Below are 18,792 nucleotides of genomic sequence, written 5' to 3'. Positions count from 1 at the left end.
AATGGCTTGTCACTGAGGCAGTACCCTCAAAGGAACATTTGTGTACCCTTAAACATGGGTACATTTTCGTACCCTTACAGCTTGTACTTTTTTAAGAGGCAAATATGTACCCTTGGTGACTAAGTTGTACCTCAGTGATATGGTACTATAATGTATCCTTGGAAAAGGTGCAAATTTGGCCTTTTAAGGGTACTGCCCCAGTGACAAGCACTTTGTACCATATGAATGGCAAATTTGTACTCAATAAAGCATATTAAAAACTGCCAACTTGATGTGTAATCATGTTTATTTAATAACATGAAACATTCAATAATTTCACATTTGTGTTCACAATGTCACAGAATTAACACTTTAAACATCTCAGAATCACAATTTGTCATAAAATACAGGAGGATATTTTTATTTTTTTATTTTTTTATTTTTATTTTTTTATTGTTTTTGCCATTTTGCTTTAAAATATTACTGCACATTTTATTTTAACTTAAGTACCCTTTAATACTCACCCAAAAATACATTTTAGGAGCACATAAAAGGAGAGGTTTTAATGAACATCACAAGCTATCTTTTCAGCACAATGTCAGTTGACTTTAAAGCTTAAAAAAAAAGAACAAAAAGAATACACAAACCACTTCGAAGGAGCATCTCTCATTTCAGGTTGTTTCTCACAAAAAAATAAATTATCGTATGCCTTCAGACGACTTGAAATTAGACAAACAAGTCCCATGGTCTACTTTTATGACATCTTTTGGGTCCTCTAAGCTTTAAGTTGTGCCTCTATCCACTGCCATTGCATTGAAACGGTGGGCTGTGATATTAATAAAAAATATCTCCTTTTCTGTCCCCACAAAAGAAAAGAAAGTCATAGAGATTTGAAACATCATGAGGGTGAGTAAAATATGACAATTTTTATTTTTCAGTGTTAATAGTCTCTTCTGGAACACAGGATGTCTTCGAATGATTCTTGACTTGATATCTTTGCAGTAGCACATTGCAGGAAGTGAGCATATTTTTCATATAGGGCAAAAAAGTCATGTTAAAAAGAAACTATGCACCGAAGGCTGCAATTATCCCCTCTTTGATTCTTATTCCCCTGCACATCATCCATTTGATCAGGACTTGAACCATCCTGGTGAAAGCCAATTTCATATGGTTTATCAGCATCACACTGTAAGAGGAAAACATAATGTTAGAACAGTATTAAAACCATGCAACATCTGCAAAACAACTTTCCAAGCTTTCCTTAATTTGCTGACAGAATTTACAGTACAACATTTGTTTGACAATATTTACTACTCACATAATCCGCAGTAATGCCACAGTAAATACCTGGAAGATCTTCTGCAAGCATCTCCTCTCTTGCTTCAATGTATATTTTGGCCAAAAGGATTTTTCTTGGTGCAAGCTCATCCACAATACTAGTGAAGCCCTCCTTGAAGCACTGGACAGTTGATGAATGGATTCGGTCAATTTCATCACATAACTGAAAAAAATCAAATAAAATTGATAGTAATGGAAAGTTAATCATTCACATTAACTTGATATTAAAGTGGTCACACCAGTCTTACAGAAACAATTCCTATGTCCGAACTCCCCCTTATGTCGCTCCAAACCTGTATATCTTTTTCTTCTGTGGAACACAAAAGCTGAATGTTTGAAATCTTCATAGTGTTTATTGGCCATAGTGTAAGTGGATGGTGACTTAAATAAAGCTCAAAAAGAGGAGAAAATAAAGTTTTCAGAGCTTTATTACTTTAATTTGATAGTAAATAATAACTTACAATAAATTATGTTCTGTTCATCAAAGAGACTGGTGCCAAGTATGCTAACAAAAACAGAGAAACATATATAAGCATGATCGAGGATTACAGGCAAAAATGTCATAAGGCTTGGATTTATTGTGACAATACTGTGGCTGGGGAAGCAAAAGTGTAATAAATCAGCAATGTTTTTTAATAATTTGGGCATTCAGAATTAATGCTGGCATCTTTCCAACTGTACTTGCACATATTATAAATGGCATTATTGCTCGTGGATGGAAAACAATCATAGCCGATATACACTTGCTGTACACCGGCCCAAAGCTCCATGCACATTTCAAACTTCCCGCGCACAGCACGTGCAGTGAGTCAATCCCATTGGACGAATCTGAATAAAGCCCTACACTGTGAAAATACCTGTTGCACTTGCAGCTCTTCAGTTTTTCTTGTTTAAAAAGTTTTTATTGTGCATAAGAGTTTGTGCTCTTCCTTTGAATAAATTAAATGTCCAAACGATCCAAAGTTTAATGATTTTATTTAAAGAAACAGCTCGTTTATTTTATGTGGGATAAAATGGCTTTGTTTGTCATTTAATTTAATGAATTTGTTTTCTATGTAAATAATAATAATAATAATAATCATCATCATCATCTTGACGCTCTAAATATAAACACTAAAATCCAGGTCAGATATGGATTTTTTTTTTTTTTCACCTGTTGTATGTGATCAGAGAACATGAAATATTTTACTGTATAACATTTTACTTTTTTCATTTACTATTTAAGTTTATGTTGGTGTTGGGTGATTTTCATTTGCGTGTTTATTGAATTGTTGAGATCACGTATGGGACAATGAAGTGAATTTCATGCACTTGAAGGGGTTTGGCTTTGGCAGCCTTGAACAACCCCATCCCCCACCAGGCAAATCATTTGATCACAGTATTTTGTACCTCTTTTAGGGGAAATGGTACAGAAATGTATTTGTACCTTATCTATCCCTAAAGGGTACTTATTAGTAACTTAAGGTGTAACTTTGACCCAGTGAGGGTACAACCACATAAGCTGTAACCTATGTGATCACAAATGGACCCCGACCGTATGCTTATTTCTGACAGTGTAGATATAACCGAACAATACGTGAAATTTAATACAATATTTCAGTGTATGTGTGCACATCGTTACCCACACATGGCAATAATTTCACTGTAAAAGTACATGCATTTTCTTGTTAAATACATATTTTTACTGCAAATTGTATGGTCATTCATACAGTATGTTCTACTTCCAAAAAACAAAAAAACAACAACATTTAAATGTATAAAATTATAAAATTTCATGTTTTGTTTGTTTTTTTCCCACACACTTTATCAGTGATTTCCCAACTGTTTTTAAGGGCGTGTGATGAGCAAACAATGTAAAACATATGTCTTCCAGATGTAAACGCACACATCAAATAAAGAGGGGGGTTGGTGTGGGCGGGCAACATTGCCAGAGGCGCATGGATACAAAAATGGAGGAGAGTGGATACACTGACACCCGGGATGGAGAGGTGCGGCTTGCTCCACCCCAGCTTCAGGGTGATGTACGTGTGCTATCAGAGCAGATAAGAGATTCAATCTCTTGATTGTCATTTTACACATACAACCAAGTTAGTGTTTGTGCTTTCCCATGGTAGCTGCTGTGACTTTCTTGTAAATCACACTGAAACATAGAAACCGTGGATGCACAATATAATGTTTACCAAATAGTTATTGATCATAAATAGTGCTTTTTAGCACCAGTATTGGAAGCAGATCAATTTGACATGCATCCTTAATAGAAAATTTTAAAAAAACATCAGTCAACAACATACAAAATCAAACATTACAACGTGTTCTCGCAGACAAAAAAGAAACTGTAATTAAATTAAAATGAAATTAAATGAAAGTAAATCAAAGTGTTTGTTTGGTGAAATCACGTGGGAGAGAAATAACATCTTGTCCTGCTTGTGTTTTCACTCATAACTTCCTCAGTGTCATAATCGGAGTGTAATATTACCACTCACTCACTCTCGTAAGAAGCCTTACGTCAGGATCATAAAATCTCAGGTATTCTTATTAAAACTCAATCCACATCATCATATTTCCTATTTAATATACAGTAGATATTAATAGGTCTATGAAGTGCTCACAGTTTTGTTTTACATGTTGTTCATTTTATTGTAGTAAGTTTGTAAATCTTGAAACATGGCCAGGCCACATTTCACCCCAAAAAGAAAGGAGAAGAAAAGAAAAGAAAGAAAAGAAAATAGTAATTTTGCATCTCTCTCTCTCTCTCTCTCTCTCTCTCTCTCTCTCTCTCTGCTGAGGGGAGAAACAGGTGGAGTCACCTAAAGCAGGAAGTAGATGAATAAAGGTGTTCCAATAAAACATGTAATGAAGCTTAAGACCTCTCACAGGCGTTCTAGATCACTAGAGAGGACTCATCATCTAAAGAATATGGTAGGTCTCATTTATTCTGTTTTACTTCAAACACACGAGACAAGTAGAGTTAGACTCCATTAGATACAGTTCATATCGACGCTTTATTATTCTCAGGTTAAAAGTACAAACAGTTTATTATCATAACTTCCTCGAATAGTGCACAACACCGGGTCTAAGGTGTACGCGAGCGACGCGACGAATTAGAAGGCCAACATTATAATCAAGGCAGCTGTCACTCTGAATTTAACAACGTCGGTTATTATGGCAGACGTCTAGTTTGTCGAGTCGCAGAGTAGATGTATGTGATGAACGTTTATTATTCTGTGTTCGTGACAGCATGTAGTTCTTTAAGGTGTTTAGATAAACTGTAGATTGCCTCTCAGTTGTCAAAATGTGTTTTTAAAGTAGTTAATCGATAACAACATTCCCAAACGCATTTCCACGCCAGTTCACAAATCACCATTCTTTGGGAAAGTTTTCCAAGCGGCAGTTTAATTATTTAAACCCCCTAGACAACAAAACCGAAGCAATGAGGGCAGGATTCCTATTGGAATTTCTGTCATACTTTGTAACCAATCCTTATGGGATCAAAAAAGTGAGTGTTTATGTGTTTGTTAAGTCCTATTGGATATAATTTAATGTTCCTCTTAGAAAAAACTACTGTGGCAGTACCGTTACACCATGATGGTTTCAGATGGTGAATCTTTGGCAATAACCGCATGATATATACCATAGGACTGAATATCCTATGATTACTGTATACATATTTACCATGGTATTTACCTGGAATTTCAAGGTATGTCAAAGTACCATGGTGTTGCCACCGTATAGTATCGTAGTTATCAGAACTCAACTTGCATTGTAATAATCTTAATAATGGACAGTGAGAGGAAATGCCAATGTGGAGCTATTAAAGTTGTGGAACATTCTGAAAGATTCTTTATTATATATTTATTCCACTTTTTCATGTCTTATGGGGGTATTTCATCCTATTGTAATACATAATAGTCCTATAGGGAACTATGTGTTGTAAAAGATCTAGTTCATAATGGTGCTTTAGAATTGGTTCCAAATTGATATTCCAGTCTGTCTTTACTGTTTGAAATTTGAAAATTGAAACGCATTTAAAAGTCATTTTATTGAAGACTTAAAAGAATTATGGTTTGGTTGGGATTAAATCACATTAGAAAGTTGTGAAATGCAATATTGCCTTATATTACTTCTTGTTTATATATCTTTTGAGATGGATGGATGAATAGATAGATAGAGGATAGACAGACAGATGGATGGATGGATGGATGGATGAATGGATAGATAGAGGATAGACAGACAGATGGATGGATGAATGGATAGATAGATAGTTAGATAAAAGATATGTATAACCCATTATATTTCATTTCAACTTCTAGCTTACAGTTTATGTATGTTCTAACAACTTTGCTTTAATTAACATGCTTTGTGTTTATTTGTTTTTATTTGTTCATATTTCAGTCTTATTTAGACGCAAGAGCAACATGTCTGAGCAGCATATGGACATCACTGGAGCTTTTCCACTGAGAGCATCACACATACAGCAGACAGCAGGATGCAGTCGAGGTGTTGCCACCCACCCACCAGCCTGGGACAAGATGGCCCTGACCTGCAGATGAAGGTGGATTTCTTCCGTAAACTGGGTTACTCTCCACAGGAGGTGAAGGCCGCTCTGCAGAAGCTTGGCCTGGGCACAGACACCAATGCAGTACTGGGCGAGCTGGTTCGTTCGGGGGCGAAGGCCTTGCCCTCCTCTAACTCAGACAGTGACGATAGTGGCTTCAGTTTGCCATATCGTGGAGGAAGCTCTTCAAGGGGACAGGGCTCAAGAGACGTGTCGTTGGAGGCCTCCACTGAGCCTGACAATAATCTGAAACCTATAGTTATTGATGGCAGCAATGTGGCCATGAGGTTCGTATATATTATAAATAGTTTTACTTGCACCTTTTTAATTTTCATCTACATTTTAGTAGTACATACTCTACAATACAATACCATATTCACTATATGCATTACAATAAAATATGCAATACAATGTAGAGTAAACTTATATGTTGTTGGTTCGAATCCCAGGAAGCATGCACTAACAAAAAATGTATACCTTGAATGCACCGAAGGGGGCTGTTCGAACATGCTTTTGCATCCATCTGTGCTATGTTTTCATTGTTTTTCTATGTAAACATGCTCTAAGCGGACGTCTTGGACCGTTTCTAAGATGCTGTATCATGTTAAAAGAACTTGTTCTTTTAAAAACATGTCTCAAGACACCTGTCTGTTGCATTCATTGCACTGCATCTAGTTTTTTCTTTTCTTTTTAACACAAGACTGCGTCTGGTCTAAACAGCCCCTAATTTGCTTTGGATAAAGCTTCTGCAAAATGCATGAACAAATAAAAAGAACAAATACAGAGACTGCAAACATAACAGACCATACTGCAGTTTCTGGGGTCAATCAAGAAGAGCTCTTAGTTCTACAGCTGAACTGTTCTGGAGAAAGAGTCGCAGTGAACATTTCCCTAGGATTCTAGAATAATTAATAATCTAGAATAGATTATTTCGAAACAGAATTTATCAGTTGCTTTCAAACACAAACCTCAGTCAGAGTTTTAAGTCTCTGACAGTCTCCAAGTTTAACAAGAATCAACATGTATCAACAAGTTGCCCTAACAAATGCAGTTCCTTGGGAATACTGGAAAAGTACATTCCGATTGTGAACTTTTCCCAGATTGTTGTCAAGGCTTACTATAGAGCAAAAAGCTTTGCGTTTCCTCACAAATAGTTTGCGTTCCCTCGCTATAGTTTGTGCTCCCTCACAGTAATTTGTTCCCTATATAAGTTTTGCATTTCCTCACAATAGTTTGTATTCCCTTCAGGTTCCTTTGCAATAGTTTGTGTTCCCTCGCTATAGTTTGCGCTTCCTCACAATAGTTTATGTTCCCTCGCTATAGTTGAATTTCCTTGCAACAAGTTTTGCATTTCTTTGCAATAGTTTGCGTTCCCTCGCAATAGTTTGCGTTCCCTCGCAATAGTTTGCGTTCCCTCGCAATAGTTTGTGTTCCCTCGCAATAAGTTTTGAGTTCCCTCGCAATAAGTTTTGAGTTCCTTTGCAATAGTTTGCATTCCTTACCAATAGTTTGCGCTTCCTTGCAATAGTTTGCATTCCCTTGCTATAGTTTGTTTTCCCTCGCAATAAGTTTTGCATTCCTTTAAAATAGTTTGCGTTTCCTCACAATAGTTTGCGTTCCCACACAATAGTTTGCGCTTCCTTGCAATAGTTTGCATTCCCATTCCCTCGCAATAGTTTGCGTTCCCTCGCAATAGTTTGCGTTCCCTCGCAATAGTTTGCGTCCTCTCGCAATAGTTTGCATTCCCTTGCAATAGTTTGCGCTTCCTTGCAATAGTTTGCGCTTCCTTGCTATAGTTTGCGCTTCCTTGCTATAGTTTGCGCTTCCTTGCTATAGTTTGCATTCCCTCGCAATAAGTTTTGCATTCCTTTGCAATAGTTTGCGATTCCTCGCAAAAGTTTGCGCTTCCTTGCTATAGTTTGCATTTTATTGCAATAAGTTTTGCATTCCCTCACAATAGTTTGCATTCCCTCACAATAGTTTGCATTCCCTCGCAATAGTTTGAGCTTCCTTGCAATAGTTTGCGCTACCTTGCAAGTTTGCATTCCCTCGCAACAGTTTTTGTTCCCTCCCTATAGTTTGCACTTGCTTGCAATTGTTTGCGTTCCCTCAAAATAGTTTGTGTTCCCTCACTATAGTTTACATTCTATCGCAATAAATTTTGCGTTTCTTTGCAATAGTTTGAGTTCCCTCTTTACAGTTTGCGTTCCCTCGTAATAGTTTGCGCTTCTTCGCAATAGTTTGCATTCCCTTGAAGTAGTTTGTGTTCCCTAACTATAGTTTGCATTTTAGCGCAATAATTTTTGCATTTCTTTGCAACATTTTGAGTTCCCTTGTTACAGTTTGTGTTCTCTTCCTCCCAATAGTTTGCATTCCCTCGCAATAGTTTGCATTCCCTCGCTAAAGTTTGCTTACTGTGAAGGAACGCAAACTTTTGCGAGGAAATGCAAAACTTATCAGAGTTTTCTGTTCCCTCGCTATAAGTTTTGCGTTCCCTCACAATACCTTTGTCATTCCCTTATTAAAATTAACCATCATTTTACTAGTTATCATCCTTAAACTATGTTATTTGTAGTATGACCATAGTTACCACAAATATCATGGTCATGTATAAAACCATGGTAAATTTGTTGATTGTTTTACTACAAATACCATGGTTGAACTATAGTTCTGCAGAAAAAACTATGTTAAATTTTGTGGTTACTATGGTTTCAATACAAATACCACACGCAAAACTATTGTGAGGGAAAGCAAAACCATTTTCAGAAAATAAACTCCCTCAGTGTCCTCTAAGGTACTCTGTTGCTTTCACTTTTGACTTAACTTTATTTTTGGTTCATCCCTGATTATTGTAACAATACTGCCACTGTAAAAGCTTGTTAAATCGTATTACAAGCTGGATTTTTTTTCAAACTGTGAATATTACAGTGGAATTATGGCATTGAAACATGAAAGCGTTGTTGTTGATTGTTGATAAGGAATGCTCATTCTTTAGAAATGCCCAGTTCAGTGTAAAAGTAGTAAATGTATATGCAACTACACTGGATGGTTCACATGTTGTCTTGGGCTTTGACCTTAAACCTTAGATTCTTCTAAACAGGTTTCTACTTCCCCTTGTCCATGCTTCATTGCCCTCCTGTATGCAAATCACACCCGGAACACATATTTAAACATTTCACTTCCTGTTGGCAAGGCCCAAATCTTTACACACAACACACCCAACCACATATTTGGTCATGCATTCTGCAAAGCTCACATAGGGGAATATTGTGAAAGACTTGAAAATGTTTCCTTGAAGTTTTTAATAACTTGAAGACAAGAGAGATTAGTAGTAGAGTGCCACAGAAGACTTACATTAATAGTTTATTAATAATTCTGTCATAATTTACTCACACTGATGTCATTCAGACATTTAGTCTTTCATCCTTGGAACACAATAGGAGATGTTAGGCAGAATTTTAGGCACTGATAGTCCCAGTCACCATGTACTTTAATTGAATGGAAAAAAGATGCAGTGACAGTAAATGGGGACTGAGGCTTTCTATTTAAAATAAAAAAGGCTTAGGGGGCCTGGGTAGCTCAGCGAGTATTGATGCTGACTACCACCTCTGGAGTCGCAAGTTTGAATCCAGGGTGTGCTGAGTGACTCCAGCCAGGTCTCCTAAGCAACCAAATTGGCCCGGTTGCTAGGGAGGGTAGAGTCACATGGGGTAACCTTCTTGTGGTCGTGATTAGTGGTACTCGCTTTCAATGGGGCGCGTGGTAAGTTGTATGTGGATCGCGGAGAGTAGCATGAGCCTCCACGTACGGATTCTCCGCGGTGTCATGCAGAGTGAGCCACGTTATAAGATGCGCGGATTGACTGTCTCAGAAATGGAGGCAACTGAGACTTGTCCTCTGCCACCCAGATTAAGGTGAGAAACCGCGCCACCACCACGACCTACTAAGTAGTGGGAATTGGGCATTACAAACTGGGGAGAAAAGGGGGATAACTTTTTTTTTTTTATTAAATCATAATAATAATAATAATAATAATAATAAATAATAATAAAAAAGGCTTATAAGATACAAATAAAGGTATGTTGTGTCATTTATCTTTTCATAATCATCTTCAGCTGTAAAGATAACAATGTACATTACTGATCTGTATTGATGCATCAAAATCTGTAATAACATCATGATGTAATGGAAATTGCTGTTTGTATTTTGAGTGTATTATTGGATTTATTTTCCCAGTCAAAACAAACATTGCATCACAATTTACAATTCTGTCATCGTTTGTAAGGGCTATCATCTATCAGTGTTTCTTTATCAGCGGTACAATTATCATTTGTAACAAGCATCCTTCAACAGTTGCAGTTGTCTTGTAGTATTACATTTGTGGCTATGCAAATCAAATCATGTTTTAGCTTGTATTTTAGTTGCATCATTGCTTTAAGCAAATGGGAGGAACTATTTCTTTAAAAAAAAATGCTTTATGCAAATATATTTTGCACATTGTCTCTCTTGCTTTCCTCCAATAATTTTTTTCTTTATTGACTATAAAATATTCTGTCAGTCTCTGTTTTTTCCCCTGTCTTTATCTCTCTCTCTCTCTCTCTCTCTTTCTCTTTCAGTCATGGGAACAAGGAAGTGTTTTCATGCCGAGGGATTGAGCTGGCTGTCAGCTACTTCCTTGAGCGAGGACACAGGCATATTACTGTGTTTGTGCCCTCCTGGAGAAAAGAGCAGCCCAGGCCTGATGTGCCCATTTCAGGTAAAGACACTCCCTCGGCCCTTGTCGGAAAAATGAGTCATCACAGACCAGTTTGTCTAAAAGGTGAAAACGCCCATCGGACATGGAATGAAATTTGCCTATACTTTACACTATAACAAAATCATTTTCTTAATCAGTCATTTTTTCTTATATTTTTTCTTAGCCCACTGGAAAATAGTTTTTTCCCTTGTTTTAAGCATATACCTCTCTAAATTTAGTTAAATTTATGCTTACAATAAGAAAGAAAAGTTGCCAATGGGGTAAGAAAAATAAACCTTATTCAAGATGTATTCTTTGCAAAATAATCTTATGACAACTCAACTAATTTGTATGAGAATAGGGCTGTCAATCGATTAAAATATTTAATCGAATTAATTACATGGTATGCCGACTAATTAATTGCAGTTAATCGCAAACATAAATATTGGCTGAGAAAGCTCCTCAAATAACAATAATTCAATATATAATGATTAAGTGATTATAAGTAGTTATATTTAAATAATTATAAATAACATATATTAAAAAATAATACAAATAATTAAAATGAATTACATTATTTTGGCAAACAAGGGAAGCATTAAACAAGACAATACAAAAAGTGGCTTTAGAATGCAATATATTGTTTATTTCCATATTACTTAACAAAAGCCAATCATTGGCCTAAAGTTCACAGCAATCCATTTTGAAATTAAATTCGTCAGTAAGTCCAAGATTTATTATTAGGGCTTGTCTACGGACGTGTCAACGTACACCTGTGTCAGACGGATGTTTTTGGACTGTCACGGTTGCGTTGTGTCATAAACGTACCATTTTTAGGTTGCTGTGTCAAGTTAAAGGGAGTTTGAAACTCACATGTCTTGAGATCCCTGTCTTCGGATTTGTGCTCAGTCAAGCTGTGTTTGTTCGCAAGAACGTGTTCTAATCTTGTGTTGTCTGTTGTCGGTAAGTGTGGTTTGTTCTCTGTATGAGCTGTGCGTTGCCTATACAGTGAGTTTCGCTTACTGCCCCCTGGAGAAAACAGGTGGTACTCCACGCTTGAATTGCTTATTTGGAAGGAATATTCCTTATTACTGTGCAGGGACATGATTAATTGCTCTAATTTTTTAACGCGTTATTTTTTATATGATTAATCGCACTGAATTAATGCATTAAATCAACAGCCCTAATGAAAAGGTATGACTTGTATGTAATTAGCCTGTAATATGCAAACCCCAATGTTTTCTTTCTTCTGTATTACACAGAAGTTATTTTCCTATTAAAATCATGGTTAGGTTAGGGTTTGGGTAAGGGATTACACTTAGGAAAAATTTGTATGTTTATTTTTCTTTATGAGAGTAAAAGTCGGTTTTCTACAAGCGAACTTGGACGATTTCTCTGTAGCGTACTATTATTGTGACTTTTACGACTGGGTTTATTCTCTGAAAACAAATCCTAATACATTATTTTGCATCTAGTAAAAGTAAATTTTCTAGTAAAGTAAATATATCTTACGAATGTTTAAAGTTTTAAAGATATTCAATATTTTTACTGGAAAAAAAGACAAACAATGCTATAAAGTTTTGCCGTGGGAAGCTACTAACATAAAATTTTTTGGGGAGTATAACAATAGATGAACTGTAGCATAAGAAATTGTGGGTTTTGTTAACAAGTTACTTTTTAAGGACTACGGTTGTCTGATTCATCTCGTATGTAAACTTACGTCCTTATGGTAGTTCTTGGCAACTTTTTTTTTTTTTTTTAAAGATATCAGAGCAGCAAAATTCTAATTTGATTTATGACAATGTATGTTTATGTAAAATGTGAAAGTCTGTTAATTTAGCTAATATGAACCTTTTCCAGGATTTAGAAACTACAAAATGAGCAGCTCTGTTGACTGTGGCATTAGACACTGATGTGTTTGACTCTTCATCTGCATGAAATGGATTGAAAGCACACGAAATCTAAAACTAAGTCATCATTTATTGTTCTCAAACTAGTATTTCTTTCTTCTGTGGAGAAACATTGCTTCTTTTCCCAGTGCAGTAAAACTGAATGGTGACTGAGACATCTCCTTTTTTGTATCTTGGAAGAAAGAAAGTCATACAGTGTACAACATTATTAGGGTGATAACATATTGACAGAATATTAATTTGAGTCAACTATCCCTTTAATAAAGTTTGTTTCACATTAGAAAAAGTAGCTGCTTTTTTTCGGCAGTTGTAATACCAAGGCTTGTACCATTTGCCATTATTACTGTAATGGTTTACTGTTGCAAAACAGCCCCTCCATACAGGTACATGTGGTATTTATACATTTTACAGCACAAAGACATTTGTTTTTGGACTTTAGAAACATTCAGGTTTAGTTTAACAGCCCTGGGGTGTTAGATGATAATAACACTGGTTTATGTCCCAACACTGTCTCAATTCTGAAATGATCTGTGCACGCTCCTGCTCACATTCCTCAAATCAATTTGAGCTACAAGAATAATAACAAAACAGAGCAATAAGGAAGTGTAAAGTTTCCTGCAGGTTTATCTGGGAATTTCCCACCAGGAAGTTCGAGAGCTTTCCCTTATGACCTACAACAAGTTTCACTGTGAATCTTTCATTGAGTCATGTGCTGTGTGAGGAATTAGTACAGAGATGGGAGCCTTTATTATGGGGATATTATGGTTGTCCAACTCCCCAAAATAGCATGTGGTATGGTTACTTTAGGAGGATAGTGTGTGTTGATGTGAACATCAACAATGACCAGTGTTGTTTTGTATCTCTGTAATGTAGAGGACCAGTCAAACAAGGAATTAAATCAAAGATGAGCTATTGATGTGAATGAAACTCATACCCATATGTGTAGTGAAACTAGCTGTCTCTGAATGGGAATACACAAGCTAGTCTCTCTGCATACTACAATTTTTTTAAGTATTTTATGATCTGGTTATTCTGTTAATGAATGGTGGTTGTTGTCCAATATGGGGTTGGGAATCAAAAAATAGTTCCATTTAATCAAAATACTGGAACCAAAAGATTTTCAAGGAACAACAAACCAGTGTAGTTGTATGTGTAGCAAAGTCTTTCTAACAAATCAGTCCAGTGGCGGCCATCTTTGAAATGCTCCCTGGAAGCTATTTCCAATCATGAAATTGCAGCTACTGTCTACTTGAATGGGGAATGACCGAAATTTCCAAAACAGTTGGTCAAGATAACGGTCAAAGAACATATTTCAAATCAGCAGTAAAATCTGACAACCCTGGAATCATAAATTGCGCATCTTTACCTCAGATTATGCACAAAAAAACAAAAACGCAATTTCCCCCGCTTGTTAGCTAATTTGTATGCATGTTCCCAAGTTGATAGACTGGTGAAGTCTGTATCTCAAAGGTGATTGGCTCTTTTACCTGCAAGGCAGAACTTCCTTAATACGTCCATTGACCGTTGGACGTTCTAGTTTCTCCCATTCATTTTAATAGGAGTGGCCCATCTCTGCTAAATAGTCTCTGTGTGTACTCAAGGCTAATGGGACATTAATTAGTGTATGTAATTACTGAGCACTTCCTCAAAAGTTCTAAATTAATCGTTAATGGAATTGTTACGTGTAATTGGAATCAGAGCCAGAACAACTAAATTCCTCATATTTCCCATATATTGTCCTGCCAATGAGAGTGTTCTTAAATCAATGCTAAAATGAAACGAATTACTGTACTTAAAGACATGGAAGGTTTTTCCTTTTGAATGTAATACGTTTTTGTCTTTGTTTCCAGATCAACACATTTTAGGAGAGCTGGAGAGAAAGAAGATTCTTGTGTTTACGCCTTCACGACGGGTAGGAGGAAAGCGTGTGGTGTGCTATGATGATCGCTTCATTGTCAAGCTAGCTCATGACCTGGATGGCATTATAGTGTCCAACGACACATATCGCGACCTGCAGAGTGAACGGCCGGAGTGGAAACGTTCCATTGAAGAGAGATTGCTAATGTACTCCTTCGTCAATGACAAGTACGTCATTTCAACCAGATGATATTTGCTATTCCTCAAGAGTTGCTAATGTTTTTGCTAATACCTCTTATGTTCAACTTCCTTCAAACTTGTCTAAACTATTACCATCCCATCCTCCACAGGTTTATGCCACCTGACGACCCTCTCGGCCGACATGGACCCAACTTGGATAATTTCCTTCGGAAAAAAACAATGTTACAAGACCACAAGCGCCAACTCTGTCCATATGGTAAGTACTTGAGGAACAGGTCTTGTTGCTGTTTAACCATTTATCAAGCCATTGAACATTTACATTAGTGACATCAGCGAAGATGATTTAATCTGATAATATTTGGCATATTTGGTATTTTCCGATTATTGGCATTGACCGATAATTCATAGACCTTAACTTGGTGTTCCCTTCTGCAAATGTACCAATAATTTTGTCAATGAATAATGCACATTTTCTAGTTTCCAGTATTTTTGAGTTAATATTAACTAAAGACTATGTAATTGTCTTAATTGAGATACATACAGGTGCATCTCAATAAATTAGAATGTCATGGAAAAGTTCATTTATTTCAGTAATTCAACTCAAATTGTGAAACTTGTGTATTAAATAAATTCAATGCACACAGGCTGAAGTAGTTTAAGTCTTTGGTTCTTTTAATTGTGATGATTTTGGCTCACATTTAACAAAAACCCACCAATTCACTATATATATATATATATATATATATATATATATATATAAAAAACAAGGTCTGTGAATAAAAGAAGGTAGACCTTGATAAACTTTGTAACAACAACTCCTTTTTTCCTCTACTTTTTGCTCTTCAGGGAAAAAGTGCACATATGGTATCAAGTGTAAGTTCTACCACCCAGAGCGCACCAAGCAGTCGCAGCGCTCTCTAGCCGACGAGCTCAGAGAAAATGCCAAACTGTCTGGATCTAAAGAGGACAGTCGAGGAACTGGCTCATTAAGAGGCATGTACCAAAGATACGACCCTGGTTTTGGGTCCTGCTCTCCGTCTTTAGAGCAAGAACTGGAGCAGAAGCTCAATCTGGAATCTGAGAGAAATGACAGCAGGGATGCCATGCTCCATTACTGTGACGAGATTTTCTCCATGAACAAGTCCTTGCATCCAGCCACTGACCGGACCAGTCTCCCACCTCCATTCCCAACATACCCTTCATCCATTTTCAGTTCCGACTCTGGGCTCGGCTCCTTTTCAGAGCCGTCCCAGAGCCTGGATGAGTTACATAGGATGAGACCCAGTCATCCATCGATATCCAGTAGCTGTGGAGGTTCCTCAAACCCAGCTTTACCTGCAGGTGGCCAGCACTACCACAACAACATGAGTCCCTTCTCCAACCATCAGCCCAACTATAGTGCCTACAGCTCTCTACCTCTGTCCAACCCTGTCCAGCGTTACAGTCTTCCCACTTACATCCAGCCAAGCGGCTGGTCTTACCCTTGCTATGTACAATCGATGCAGACATCCAGTTTACCAGAACCTCTCCCCTGTCCTAGCTTCCATAGGTCTGTCGATGGTTATGGAAGCCAACAGCACTCAGGCATGCAACAGTCCAATGCTTTCCAAGAGGAACGCCAGGAGCTCAGGAAGAAGCTTCATGCGATTTTCAACCCACATCATGTAGACAAAGTTATGGAAATGTTCCCACAGCTAAAAGATCCACAGCAGCTGGCTGCAGAAGTTCTCAAGCTGAAGTCCAAGGGAGAGTTCTTTTGATTCTTTGAAACTTTCCCCAATTCTTTGGACACTACGTGACAAGACACTTAAAAAAAACTAAATAGAGTCTCTGACTCTGATGGTTTGGAGGTTTCAGAAGTGAAGTCTCTTAAACCTAAATGACTTATCACATAGTACATGTGGTAACTATGTATGACTAGAAAGTCAAACGTGTGTCTAGACTTGTTCATCTAAAAGTTTGATGCATATTACATCAATTGTTGCTCCTAACTTGTAGCAAACGGTACCTTGACTCAAAGGCTAAAAATTTGGTTTGGTTAGGACAAAAGCTGAAATTTCATTTGGGAATTCTTAAAGAGCACCTATTATGGTTTTTCAAATATTACCTTTCATGCAATGTGTTATATAGCTGTTTGTGAATGTAAAAAGGTCTGCAAAGTTTCAAAAATCAAAGTGCACGACAAATGGAGTTATTGACTCTCAAAAGAAAAAACCGATTCTGAACATCTGAAACGAGTCGTTAGTAATTCCAGACTTACTTCCTGTACTAACCTATGTTAACAAAAAAACCCGCCTCTGGTCTTCATTGGCTGCTCACGAACAGCTTTTACCCGCCCTCAAACACTACACTAAGCGGTAGACCAATCACAGCAGACTAGGACATCTGACCAATCAGAGCAGAGTATGCTCTCTGAGAGGAGGAGTTTAGAATGAATCCTTTAGAACAGATCATTGAAGGAGTCGTTTTTGACACTGGGGAAAAAAAAGGTAATGCTGCAATTTAAATTATGAGCAAATGAAAGTGTTTTTTGAACTTGAATGCTTGTAAATCTATTGTATGGGACCTCTAAAACAAAATTAGGCATGTTTAAAAACCATAATAGGTGCTCTTTAATATATTTATATGTTAAGTGTAGTAATTGTGGACCAGTCCTGTTTTCAATGTTCAGAGTGAGTTTGTAATTTGTAAGTGGGATACAAATACTTACTGAAATAGTAAAAGGTGTTCTCACGTCTAGCCTTTTCAGTGTATTGCCTTGTATCAGTTATAAGGTGTGGGAATCCCCCGGTGCGTTTTAATTACTTGGGTCATCATGCATTGAGAGGCATAGTACCAGTGTTGGGTAAGTTACTAAAAAAGTAATCCACTGCAAATGACTAATTACTTCTCTTAACATTGTAATCAGATTACTTTACTGATCACTTTTTTGGAAAAGTAATCACATAACTAATTACTTCACTTTTAAGTTACTTTCTAAAACATTTTCCAAAGAAGTTTGTGTTCAACGAATTCAAAATAATATATTTCCTCCTTGTATATTGTTGCACGCAAGTAATTCACTAGTTTCTCCCTTACAATGACTCGTTAGCGACTCTTCAAAAATGCTTTGAATGTTTTGAATGCATTCTACATATAAAAAAATATATATATTGTTTAGAAATATGTGTAACCCAAGTAATTTACTTAAAAGTAAATAATTGAAAGTCAGTAACTGTAATCTGATTACAAGAATTTCAAATGTTACACTACTTTCTGACTTAAGTAATACAATTTAAAAGTAATTAGATACTACACACAACACTGCAAAGTATTCCAGTTGCAAAGTATCAACTGTGTGGCACATTGCAATTTCTGTATCTGTATTTTATTGAACTACTCGACAAAATACTTCATATCCATGCTTTGAATTTGTGTTTCTTATCAAGTTGGCTCTGCTTTGTTACACTGTCAAAACCCCCCTAAAAGAATCCACATTTTAAATTTGAATAAACAGGGCATCTCAAATCTTTCCAGCTATACAAACTAGACTTTCCTCATCACGATATTTAAACTTCTGCTCTGAAATGAATGAAGAGTGAATTCTTTACACTAACTAATCACAGTTTATTTTTAAATGAGTTCGAAAAATGCCAAAGCCCTGAAATATAAAATATATAATACTAATACATGACAAATATTGTTAGTTAAAATTAGTAACTATGAAACATTCATTTATCATTGGCTTCCGTATCAATCCAACATTATGATGACAGAGTGCCGCGTCACAAAACATTGGTATTTATGTACTGTACAAACTTTGACTAGCAAATATTTATATTTTAAAGAGAACAAATTCAAAGAAACAGCGAGTATGATTTTATCAAGCTTCATCTAAAGATATCAAGATTTCTCTTCAGAGGAGACTGTGTAAAACACCTTAGATGTTTTTGTTATAGCATCTGTTTGCAAAGATGTTCCATTGACAAGAACTTTTTTGTTTGTTTAGTCCTAAACTGTAGATAAAAATCAACTTCAGTTAGCTTTGTTGTGTTGTTGAGCTTGTTATATGTAGATTAAGGTATCCAGGTAGCAATAGTGCAGCATGTTTGGCACTATTCACCCAGTTTCTTAAAATGAATGTTAACAGGAGATGAGTTCTCAGCACTGCATTGGCAAATACAGTGGAAATATGTACTTCAGTAAATAGTAATTAAAGTAAATAAAATAACAATTGT

The 18,792-nt window shown here is 36.5% G+C and overlaps 1 protein-coding gene across 1 annotated transcript; it reads left to right on the top strand.

The window, feature by feature from the left end:
* The first annotated feature begins 4,098 nt into the window (after positions 1-4,098).
* LOC127453881 (endoribonuclease ZC3H12A-like) lies at positions 4,099-18,788 on the top strand. Its single transcript, XM_051720628.1, has 6 exons — positions 4,099-4,236; positions 5,710-6,159; positions 10,489-10,628; positions 14,368-14,602; positions 14,725-14,831; positions 15,422-18,788. The coding sequence occupies exons 2-6, from the start codon at positions 5,804-5,806 to the stop codon at positions 16,333-16,335; spliced, it is 1,752 nt and encodes a 583-aa protein (XP_051576588.1). The 5' UTR covers positions 4,099-4,236; positions 5,710-5,803; the 3' UTR covers positions 16,336-18,788.
* The last annotated feature ends 4 nt before the right edge of the window (positions 18,789-18,792 follow it).

The sequence above is a fragment of the Myxocyprinus asiaticus genome, chromosome 16, assembly GCF_019703515.2.
Source record: "Myxocyprinus asiaticus isolate MX2 ecotype Aquarium Trade chromosome 16, UBuf_Myxa_2, whole genome shotgun sequence".
Taxonomy (NCBI): domain Eukaryota; kingdom Metazoa; phylum Chordata; class Actinopteri; order Cypriniformes; family Catostomidae; genus Myxocyprinus; species Myxocyprinus asiaticus.
This window is presented reverse-complemented; position numbering and strand designations above follow the sequence as displayed.

Excerpts from the sequence above, each read along its gene's own strand:
- LOC127453881 (XM_051720628.1), top strand. The coding sequence starts at position 5,804 with ATGCAGTCGAGGTGTTGCCACCCACCCACCAGCCTGGGACAAGATGGC. Across the intron at positions 6,160-10,488 it reads GGCAGCAATGTGGCCATGAG|TCATGGGAACAAGGAAGTGT; the intron begins GTTCGTATATAT and ends TTTCTCTTTCAG. Across the intron at positions 14,603-14,724 it reads TACTCCTTCGTCAATGACAA|GTTTATGCCACCTGACGACC; the intron begins GTACGTCATTTC and ends CATCCTCCACAG.